General features: G+C 38.0%; 1 protein-coding gene across 1 annotated transcript in view; it reads left to right on the top strand.

Annotated features, from left to right (window-relative positions):
- Nucleotides 1-8455: 8455 nt before the first annotated feature.
- Nucleotides 8456-12341, top strand: part of rtf2 (replication termination factor 2) — a 27516-nt gene continuing 23630 nt past the window's right edge. Inside the window, exons 1-5 of the mRNA XM_020614083.1 lie at nt 8456-8647; nt 9097-9191; nt 9438-9531; nt 9715-9854; nt 10349-10427. Coding sequence (XP_020469739.1) covers nt 8579-8647; nt 9097-9191; nt 9438-9531; nt 9715-9854; nt 10349-10427 — 477 coding nt within the window. The 5' untranslated portion in view covers nt 8456-8578. The remainder of the gene's footprint in view (nt 8648-9096; nt 9192-9437; nt 9532-9714; nt 9855-10348; nt 10428-12341) is intronic.

The raw sequence follows: 12341 nt of genomic DNA, 5'->3' as shown, positions 1-12341 counted from the left end.
AGTGAATGGGAATCTGAGGGAATACTGGTGATGCTGGTGGAGTTTGAAGTGTTTCAGGGGTGAAACTGGAGACCCTCAGTCTGGTTGCTTGCTCTCAGAGGACTCTGAGGTTATGATGATGATTGGAAGTGATGTCTGTTTGGTAGCTGCTGCTTCTGCTTCAAGGACAACTGGATAAATGTCAGAGCAGTTCGAACCTTGGTCTCTGGCACAGTTATCCAAATGTAAACCTAAAAGTGTGTAAGGCACTGAAGAATGATTAAGAGTGGCATCTATTAGCTGATGCTGTCTTAAGGGCAATGAGGTGAGATTGCTACTTTAACAGTGCATTATATTAAGCTGAAGTGACTTGGATGGGATCACACTCAAATAGCATTTATCTTAAATTCTATTGCACTGAATTAACTTTTCAAAAAAGAATATTAAACTCAATTTAAAAATTGGCAGGGTTTTTTGTAAAATGCTTCATGAGTCAGCATTTCAAGTATATACAACACTTCCAACTTGATGATCTAAAAAAGATCTTTTTTGACTTAAAATGTCAATAATGGAGCATAGTTTATGCTCATGAGAACAGTATGCAATTATGATCCAGTCATTCTTGTCACTTATATAGATGTGTTAATTCATAAACTACCATCCTTCATTATTCAACATATAAAACAGCTGATTCCTAAAATGCCAGACAATCAATTATCAATTGTGTCTATTCAAAGGATAGTAGACAGGCTTATAAACATAATTAACTAAAACACAATACTTGTTGGAACATAAATTGAGTCTAAGATATTGCATAGACGGACTTTTAAAAGATCATATATTTCAGTTTTTCAATTTTCCAAAGTTTTTTTACATTAATTATGACTTGGTGTTGCCATTATAAATGATTCACATGCTATTTGTAGTACCATGCTTGTTGGCATTTACTATAGAGTGCAAAAGAGATGATGTATTTTTCTAGGCCAACCTGGAAATGAGCATCACCATGGATTCCTTTGACAAAAAGACAATTATCACAGAAAATAAGCTCTGTGGCAAACAACAGTTTATGACACTTACACATTTTGCTCAGCAAGATAATCTTCACAACTGGCCACCACATTTATGATGTTTGAAGCCCATATACAATCACCAGAATAAAAATCTAGTGTTAGGCTATAAATAAACTACACCGGGGACCCATGACTTCAGCGGCACCACCACAGCATCCACCTATAATTTAAGTTAGCACACCTCCCTCCTCTAATAAATCCTTTCCTTTTAGCGTAACCTGATCCAGCTAGTGATCATGGCTGTGTCATTTAGTTAGAATAGTTTGCAAGTGAACATTGCAATGCTAACTCAGTTCTTGGTTTTAGGACTCACTGCTAAGACACTCTATTCCTAATGCATATAGCAACCCTAACACCAAGGTAGAAATGTTAACACCCCGTGCAGTCGACAAGCTTATTATCAGTGCTGTGTTTAACTAGCTTAGAGAACTTCAGCCTCTGGCCATCATGCCTTAGCAGCAACGCAGTCTGGCAGGGGATCAGTGAAATATTATCCACAGGATGAAAAAGCAGCTGGGGAGTGGAGATCAGGAGTGACTCGAGGATGTTCTCTGTGCTTACCAAACAGAAATTCAAGAGGATTTGTTCTAAAGGTGAGGAGGAAGGTGTTAAAGAAAGTATCAATGTCCTGACTCTTCTCCCATATCAGTGAGGCTTTCTGTTGGGTGTGTAAGAGAGAGCACACACATGATTCCGTTATGATCACACAGATGACAATTGATGTTGTCATAAAGATAATATTTCTATAACATTTTCTGGCCCTGTAAAAATATTTCACACAGTCCATCACAGCCAGCAAAAAACTGTTTTTATTTTTACAGTATGACCGCTAAAGATGATCTTTTGCCAACTGAATACATGAGTGAGAAAGGGAGTGAGGGAGAATTAAATCCATGTTTTTCACAGTTATGACTGATGATTGGGTGGCCTGAAAATTATTATTTCCTATAGTTTTTTTTTTTATTAAAAAGAGAAATAGGTGGCAATAGGCTGGACAGTCAGTAAAATTATTGGTTCATTTCCCCCAGATGTATTACTTCACCCTATCCTTTCTAAGGAACCTTGTTAACACAACTTTTTGTCTTGAATTTTAATCAAACAGTGTGCAAACCTGGCAACATTCATTATGCTAACAGAGGCAAATTATTATAGACCTGTCAAAGATAATAACACTCATAATTACAACAATGTGAGTCACGAGGTAACAATGTCAGCATAACACACTGCAAAAACTGAAATCTTTCACTGAAACCTGAGATGACACAGCCATGTAAAACTTTCATTACAATCATGTCCTTCCTCACTGGTCGACTTTTTTTCAACACGTTTCTGGAGAATCTGCTTTATTCAGGTAACTACCCAATCAGTGTTGGAGCGCTGAAACAGGCAGCCACAGGTGAGGCCTACAGTATGGCTGTCATTATCTCATCAACTCATCAGTCAAACGAAAGCACCACCCTGAGGGGAGCTTTTGCCAATAGGCACACAGGTGAACTAATAAATCAGCTTTAATTGGACTGCTGAGTAGCAAGAGTGGTTGAAAGGTTTGGGAAAGTGAGACTAGTGTCCGTGAACTTTATTAGGCTCTGGCAAACTCCCCACTAACTACAGAGGCCGACCTAGTGACAACAGTCTCCCTATCATCACTTAACTATCCTAATGACAGCACGTGAAGATGCTGTAAAAAAAAAAGGAGTAAACAATTGCTCTCTCTATTTACACTGAATAAAATTATACACAATTAATGATTTGTTTTCTGATTTCTTGCCTTATATATGGCATTAGGTAAGAAAATTTGACATGTAGTAAAAGGCAGCAGCATATGATGCTAATTTTATTGCTGTACCATTACTTTTTTCTTGTTCTGTTTTTGTCTGTCCAGATGTTGATGTATAGCATGGAAGTACAGGTTTTTATCTGATTGTGTTGTAGCTTACTTTTCAAACAAAAAGTGAACTTGATTCTGGTATAAATTTTGCACATCAGCAGCTTTAAACAATATTTTGGCAAATTGCTCACAACTGGTAGTTTTCACAGACGAGCACCCACACAGCACAGGAGACCAATCTCCATAACTCCAACCATGGACACTTCTCTCAACTCAGAATTGCAAGTTTATTGACAGCTTTTAAAACATATTTACTGCCCCGCTTCTTCCCCAGTGAGCATGTAGCCTATAATCTTGCTATCCCTTTATTAGATAATTTGTCAAAGCCTCAAGCTGTTCTTCTCTGTTTTCCTTTTGTCATCATCCCCTACTTTCACTTTTCATACATGTGTATGACAGAGAAAAATGGAGAAGGGGAGAGAATAATGGATGAGAAAGAGTGCAATGGGCCTGGGAGATTAACTCCTTCCATGCCTTCCCTTTCCTTTTTAAAAGAAATTTACAGCTGATTAGCTTCCACTGTAAAGACAGGCCCCAGTTCCCAGAACAAATGCTGCTAAACATTTATGCAATGCCAGATGCAATGGAGCTTATTAAAAACAGGTGTTCTTCCAAAGACCCCTCAGAGAGATATCTAGAAGGGGACAGGATAAAAATGCTGCAGTCTGAAGGCTTATTTCCAACACATCAATAATGAAATGTGTTGTCCTAAACTAGATACATGAATATGCCAAAAACAACTACAGGTTTTAGAGCATATGAATATTTGTGCTCAGAAACAAATGTAAATGTGAAAAAAAAAAAAATAGCCCAAGACCCAGTTTTCTAATGTTATAGCAATCATTTACATTTCTGAGAAATATGTTCGTTTGCTTTCTGGCCAAATGTAAATTGAGAAGATTGACTTTGCTCTCACATCTGTACACTACATATGTAACTGGTCAGCAGCTGGCTAGCTTAGCTTAGCATGAAGGCCGAATGCGACTAAATTACCAGAATGTCTTATTATTCATTCACATGTAAGAACTCTCTGAATCTAAACCATGAAATTCTGCGTAATGCACTTTAAAATTCTTATCCAAATGAATTTGTGATTAACATTCAAAATTAGCCCTGAGTTCAACTATGTCTGTGTAATGTGACTGTGTGTGGGCAGGAGAGAGTGCAAAAGAAGAATGAGATGATGAAAGTGAGAGTGAGTTTTATTGTTATTGAACCATGTATGGTGAGGCTGCTGCCGCCGTGTACTCCCAGAACCAGGCTTCAGCTGCTACGTGTGCTTAGTCTTCAACACATGACCACAGAGTACACAAAGCAGCCACAGGTATGTCCCCATCACCCCGGGCAACAGCAGTCACAGGCATCCTGGCTGTCAGAACCTTTTTTGTAGCCTGTCAAGCTAATGGGAAGTGACTGAGTCTGTGCTACCAATGCCCAAGCAGTTGTTCCATTTATACGCCCTTCATGGATGTATAGAGACTTTACCTGCTTGGTCATAGTCACCAGGGAGGAGCCAAGGCTCATGTGTGTGTGAATGTGTGTGTCCTACAGTGGTCTGTTTACATAGACTATGAATGTATACATATTTATCAGAGCTGTGTGTGCGTGTATGTATCCATTTATCTGTTGGTGGGTTTGTGTCTGCGACTGCTCAGCCTGGTTTGCCACAGTGGAAAAGATAATCATAAACTGGCTGATGGTGAAAATGTGTTCAGGTGGAAACTGTCACACAGCAGATTGGTGCAACAGGGAAAAATGGTCCGCACTCATCTGCTGGAGGAATTATGGTAGCATTATATTTCTTTATTAGTCATATTTTGGAAGCTCAGAGTTGAAGACAAAATCTGATTTTTTTTTTTTAGTTGCTGACTCATCTGTAATGTTTACAAATCCAAATGGAATCACCTAAAATAATTTATCCTTTTTCTTTAATTTTCAGATCAGACTCTGACCATAGAAACAATGGCAAATAAAATCTCAAATTTGCCATTTATGACTTTATACCAGGCTACATGGGGCATTTTACAGTACAAACTGATAAAAATCTGTTTAAAATTTTGTTAATCACACACCAAGTGGATAGAAAAAGTTCTTGTGGGCACTGTTTCCAACTGACATAATTTTAGTTATATGAGTTTCAACATAAACAGAAAAAGTAATGAGAAAATAATTGCAGTCAACTGGTGTGTGTGGTAACCCGTTGTAATCTTCATGTTGGATGTGTTGTGCTTTTTCCATGGTTTTGGATTTCTCATTACATGTTATGTCCATGAACTTGCATAAGGTTTGTTACATGGTGTTAGAAATGACTGTGTATAACAGTATTCTTTACTCAAAATAACACGTGTTCTTTTAAATAGCAGGAGCTTTATTGAGGGGAAATGTAGCAATGGTAGAGTCTGCAGTTAAATTTCCATATGGAACTTCTTGCATATGGTATAAAATCATTTCATCCACTGTTGTTCTTACAGGAAATTATGAAAGGTTTTCACAACTGCCTTTATATGGGTCATAGAATTTTTGTGCTTTAGGGCTTGGGAATTTTAGTAACATAATACTGAAATAAATCCATGCTACTGAGAGAGTTATGAAATTGTTTGCTTTGGAGGTGAAGCTCAGTTCTAAAATGAGCAGATGATTAAAAATAATTTAAAAAACCTGACAGGTCTGATGATTAATTAAAAGTTTAGGTATTTTTACAGAAAATAAGACAAACAACTGCTGCTCTACAGCTGTCTTCTGGTGTTGGACTGCAGGTGCCATAGTTTCTTTTATCATTTAATAATAAAATAACTGACAGATTAATCAGCACTGAAGATACTGATTAGCTGCAACTCTGGTCAAAATTATAGTTTTTCTTAAGTAAACACAAGGTTTTTCCACAGTGGTTTAGTGTAGTCTTTTGCATAATAGCCCAAATTTGACCCTCCCTCACATTATGGCATTATTGTAGTTAGCACAAATGATCAAATTCATGCTCTACAGAGTTAAACAAAAATCTGACAGAAAACAAGAGTCACCTTCTCCCAGTTCCTTTGAGAAATTCCAATAAATAGCCTTCTATTTTGTTCCAAATAATTTCCTGCAGCTGTCTCCAGGGAGAATTCAGGGACTGGGCAGTTTGGGTTTGTCTCTTTTAAAGAGTTTTTAGCTCAGTTGGCTAGAGGGCTAAGGGTCCAGCTCTATGAACTAGCGCCAATGTAAACACTGCAATTCCTGCACAATTAGAAATGCTAAATGCATTGGACTCGGTGCACTACCAGGGCTGATCAGTGCAATTAATGCAGCCTTGGTCTCCAGTGGCTGCTTCGGATGGCTGGGATGGTTTAGATGTATACAGTTTCAGTTCAAGGCCAGTCAGTGCAGCTCTGATTGGGCAGGTTGGGCTCATCATGGAAGTATAAACACAAGGCTGGATGGGCGCTTGGTGGTTGGGGTTTTCTTTAGGTCAGCCGCGTTGGATAGCACCACAGCAGAACAGCAAGATATGTGTGGTGGGGAATTCAGTCAGGAGGAAGCTGCATTTCAGCTTTGCAAACTCAGGTTTCATATGTTAAAGTAGAGAAGATGTGATCAATACAGTCAGAATCAATACATACTGGCAGTGACACATTCTGTCACTAGATTGCAGTCACTTCAGATGTGAAATAACACAAGTTACTTAACTGCTCATTCACTGCAATTATAAGGTGTTTAAAATGTATCTGATAAAAATGTAATGAACCACAAAGGTTTTTTACACTGCACCTCATTTTCTAAGTTGCAAAATATCTGAACAGATAAATATGATATTATTTTAAAAATTAACCTGAACTCCCCAACATGCAATCACCTCCAAATAGACCTTCATGATGCTCTTTTAAATTTTTTTTTTGTAATTTTATGGTTCCTCTATTATAATTCAGCTGTGACAACACACGTTACGGCTGAAGCTGCAATATTTGCCTGCATGAATGACAAGTAGCAAACAACTGTTAGCATTACCTGTCTGGCTTTTAACCATGTTTCAAGTAATAAAAAACATGAACAAAGTCTTTAAAATAATTTTCTGTATGCCAAACATAGGATGGTTATTGCAAGGGACTTATGTATATTTGCTTCTTCAAAGTTGAAGATATTGAAATCAGCATTTAGAGAGTAAAAATGTAAAAAATAAATAAATAACAATACATGACTTCCCACTCATATGTATTTTAACATTTTACTTTTGAGTATGTTTTTTTGTGATTAGGTATATCAGGCATAAGTCAATGTGAATGCATAAGGCTATAATAAAGCTCTGAAAACAGATCTATCTGGCTCTGAATCGACACAACAAAACATGTAAGTCAGGGACAGTAGGCTGTTGTTCTTGTCTTCTCTTGTCCAGTGGCCATTGTGCACTGTGTGTTCCTGAGGTGTTGGCTTGCACTGTCAACCTGAGGTGCTCTGCTCTCTCAAAGATACTGTAGTTTGCTAACAGAGCTTTCACTCCATTGCCTCTAATGAAAATCTATACTAAACATTTAGCTCTGTGTGAGAAAGGAGGGAAATTCAATAAGACACGTAACACAATTTATAAATTACAGGAAGAACTAATCGAACCAACAGGAAATATGGAGAAATTTTCTTATGTTTATATCTGTTCATTTTTTTTTTTTTACATTTTGGGAACCACAAAAGCATCTTCCTGAGTGTGGTGAACATAAAGAGGTTAAAATCTATTTTCTCAGCCCAAATTAAGTCCATTGCTATATTTTTATTCAGTCTTCTTTTCCACACAGATAATCAGCAGTGCCGCCAGAGATGTCTCCACTAAGGTATTCCCCAAACTAATGGTCGCTCTTGGACAGCGCCATCGATAGTAAACTAATCTGCAGGCTGCAAGGCACAGGAAACAGATCTCATTAGCACTCACTGAACTATCTTCCAAGGAAACTTTCATCTTTATACCACTCTGACAACAGGCTTGAAAGCCAGACTAATGTCACTTACTAGTTCTGGGTTTAATGGCTGACTGAAAAGGTCTAATAGAAGGATGGGCGCTAAAAGAGTGAAGTAATTTATGGGTTTCTCTCTCACTCTCTCTTTTTTTTTTACGTGCACACCTACAATAGTACAATGTAGTTTTTGCTAAACTAAGTTATGCAAGAAAGCATTTTGTTGCAGCAATCTTTTATCAGTTAAAATGTTAATACAACAAAAAGGAATACACCAGACGATTTTTAAAGGGTTGATGTTTATGGCAAGATATCTGTACACATACCACCACCCCAACTGTAGTCTGTCCTCTTCTCATCCTGGATTTATATGCCAATAAATCAAATATATGCATGTGCCAATCTGTGTAACTGCCACTTGCTTCCCATTCCTCTTGCAGCTTCTGCTTCAGGATGCTTGCTAAAAATAATATAGTAAACTAAATATTTGGAGTGATGCTTCCGCTCTGTGGATGAAGCTACAAAATACACCCGAAGAATGTGAAGTTTTGTTCATTCAGCCAATAGAGGGCGACATCATATTAATCGCACATCCCGCGAGGTTTGCTGATCTCTCGTTGTTTGTTTACAACCTGAGAACTTCCTGCCAGCTTGTGAGTTGCTTTGTCCCTACTAGCTAAGCTATTTTGCTAATTTAACTTCACAAGTCAGTTTTCAAAATGGGATGTGATGGTGGCACGATTCCGAAAAGACACGAGTTGGTAAAAGGCCCCAAAAAGATAGAGAAGGTGTGTTGCTCTTGTTTTTCTACTATTTCCATTTCTTCAATTTTGTTGTCGAAAGCTGTTAGTATGTTGCTATATGCTATGTTGCTAGCATGCTAACACTATATTATTCGGGCATTTTATTTTTAATACAATTAATCAATGATGGACTTGATAACAGTTTGTAAGCACACGAGATAGATAAAGATAAACTACCTAATCGCTGGATTAGTTAAATGCCTGCACGGTTTCCTTTTTGAAGACGATGTACACGGCAAGTTACATAGATATCTTTTAAAATATCATAGTTATAATGGCATAATGTCCATAAGACAAACGTCTTGAGTTGTACAATACAAGGTGTCCAGAATTTCAATGTAGAGTAGTGAAGACATAATGGCAGAGAGAAGCATAAAAAGCAGAGCTTGACTTCCATCAAACATATATTTAATGTTGCGTTTTAATTGTGCTAGGTTGATAAAAATGCAGAGCTGGCCGCCAAATGGAAGTACTGTGCCTTGAGCCAGGAAAAACTCAGACGCCCCATCGTTGCTTGTGAACTGGGAAGGTGAGAGCTGACTCATTTTTTCATTTCATCAAACATCAGGCCAGGTTAGCCCCCTCATTTACTGTGAAGGCAAGATGGTTTCATAATATGACATTGAGTGTCAGTGTGTACATAACTCAGCCACAGACCTACGTTAGAGTTGAGTGTAACTGGCAAGTTTTTCATCATCAGTATAGTTCATTCATCCTTTTTGCACCTGATTAAATATCACACTGTACTAAACGTTAGAACAATGTTATGTTTCAGACTCTACAACAAAGATGCTATCATTGAATATCTTCTGGATAAGTCTGCGGAGAGGCCCAATGCGGAGGCTGTTGCACACGTTCGTGGGATAAAAGTATGGTGAAGCCAATTAAGTTTTATACATCTGTCAAAATACATGCTTATTTCTTCATCTGTCCATTGAGACCAAGTTTCTAAATTCTGGGTGTGTTTGAAAATATTTGTGTGTTAGTTGTCTACATCTGTGTGTTGATTTCTCTTTGGTTTTATTGTGCTTCTTTCTACACTCCTTTTCAAGGATATTAAGGAGCTAAACCTGACTGATAATCCAGAATGGGAGGGAGAAAGAAGAAATGCTAAAGGAGACCGTTATGAGGACATCCACTGTGGCATGTTCATTTGCCCCGTTGTTGGCCTAGAGATGAATGGCAAGCACAGGTAAATAACATCAAGCAGAAGCCTTTAAGAATAATCAAAAAGCGGGTACTTAACTGAAGAAATAAGTGAAGTATAAAAAAAGGAGGACTTTTGATTCATTTTAATAATATTTTCCAACTCATTAAGTGAGACTTAATTTATAGACCCATTAGAAACTTTGATCACATTATGTATCATTAAATTCAGGTGATTTGTATCAGTGTTTTGTATAAACATCTGTAGTTAACACTGCTTCTATCTTGATTCCTTTGGCTGTATGATATTCAGTGGCTATGGATATTCAAATGGATATATCTTGTGAAAATGGTGGAAGATGTTTATCACTTCTCATTACCATTATCACATCTGTCATCCAATGGTTTAAACCTAATAGTGTTAGAAATGCACTACACAGAAACACAAAAGAGCCCTTTTACAGTTTTGTTCAATTTGTGGAAGGAATAGCCACAGAAAGTTTTAGAAATAAACATTTTCTCTGGTATTTCTATTTTCAGGTTTTGCTACCTGCAGACCTGTGGCTGTGTCTTCTCTGATCGTGCACTGAAGGAGGTTAAGGCAGAAATCTGCCACAAGGTGAGCAGTATTTCATCTTGTCTTTCATCAGTCACTGTGTCACCCTGTTCAATTTATCCCCCTATACTACTTTTAGACTACTAAAATGTCAGACATGGAACTATGTAACTGGCCAGTAACTTTCTTAAAATGTTATTAAATTGTTAATAGGCTGTTTTTACTTGCTACTTTGTTTTTGAAATATTTTGGAAGTCTTGTGTTGTGCACGTGTTTCCTCTGTGGTTGGGTTTGGGACTGCTGCAGTATTTGGAGGAAGAGCAGGTTGAGGGAGCTGGAGTGATATCGTTGGTACTTTGTAGACAACAGTAGGGTCCTTTCTTTGTGGTAAGACAAGTTCTAAGAGGCGCACTCTGAAGTTGTGCTTGTAAGGGTTTATAAATGTGTCTTCACAACCCATTGCATGGACTTCCAGAAGTAGTTTCCTTTTTACCTCACCTGAAATTACAAAAAGTATATTTAGAGAAACATAACAGATGAAGACTTGGCTCAGCTTATGGTCACTGTCACATTTTCACCATCCTTCTTTAAAATCGTTATGGTGAAGTGTTGAGTTTATTTAAAAAGTTATCAGGAAACCAACCTGACAACAAACTGACATTTCCATATTAAGTATCATATTTAAAAAAAAAATCAACATGTGTTTCCTTTCTTTGCTGTTTGTGGCATGCTTCATCTTCATAGTATTTTCATTGTGCTCCAAAACAATAAGTTGCCCCCTTTCCCTCATCACCATGCATGTGAATTGTTGCGTCTTGGGCATGTACTTCAACATAGCATTGTGGGAAAACAGCATTGCTTTCAGAAATGAGAATTCTACCACAGTGTTGCTTTTCCAAAGTGAATAATGCTAAACAAAATGCTCACCTGTATGTTTGAAGAGGCCCATGCTCTCAAAGTCCTTCAGAAGATGCTTTTCTTAGACCAGAGCAAGCAAGTTCTCATAGGCAGGGGAGCCCATGTCTTCTTCTTCCTCACTCAATGGTTCATGCATGTAATGCTGCTGTACTCCATCATCAGTCCAGCTGTGGACATCCAAAACATGGTGTAGTATTGATACCCACTGTCACTTCATCTCCTGTAAAACCAGCTACTCTTACCAACACTGACTTACACCACTGACTGAACATCCATAGTAAAAGTGGCAGATTTTCCCCTTTAAGCTTACAACAGTTTTTTGATGGATCAGTAGTTTACCAACATGATTTTCCTGATGGATGTTTAATATACAGTGGGTACAGAAAGTATTCAGACCCCCTTAAATTTTTCACTCTTTGTTATATTGCAGCCATATGCTAAAATCATTTAAGTTCATTTTTTTTCCTCATTAATGTACACACAGCACCCCATATTGACAGAAAAACACAGAATTTTTGACATTTTTGCAGATTTATTAAAAAAGAAAAACTGAAATATCACATGGTCATAAGTATTCAGACCCTTTGCTGTGACACTCATATATTTAACTTAGGTGCTGTCCATTTCTTCTGATCATCCCTGAGATGGTTCTACACCTTCATTTGAGTCCAGCTGTGTTTGATTATACTGATTGACCGTGATTAGGAAAGCCACCCACCTGTCTATATAAGACCCTACAGCTCACACTGCATGTCAGAGCAAATGAGAATCATGAGGTCAAAGGAACTGCCTGAAGAGCTCAGAGACAGAACTGTGGCAAGGCACAGATCTGGCCAAGGTTACAAAAAAATTTCTGCTGCACTTAAGGTTCCCAAGAGCACAGTGGCCTCCATAATCCTGAAATGGAAGACGTTTGGGACGACCAGAACCCTTCCTAGAGCTGGCCGTACGGCCAAACTGAGCTACCAGGGGAGAAGAGCCTTGGTGAGAGAGGTACAGAAGAACCCAAAGATGACTGTAGCTGAGCTCCAGAGATGCAGTCAGGAGATGGGAGAAAGT

The sequence above is a fragment of the Monopterus albus genome, unplaced genomic scaffold (assembly GCF_001952655.1).
Source record: "Monopterus albus unplaced genomic scaffold, M_albus_1.0 scaffold1.1, whole genome shotgun sequence".
NCBI lineage: Eukaryota > Metazoa > Chordata > Actinopteri > Synbranchiformes > Synbranchidae > Monopterus > Monopterus albus.
Note: the sequence above shows the minus strand (reverse complement) of the source record. Positions and strands in the feature narration are given on the sequence as shown.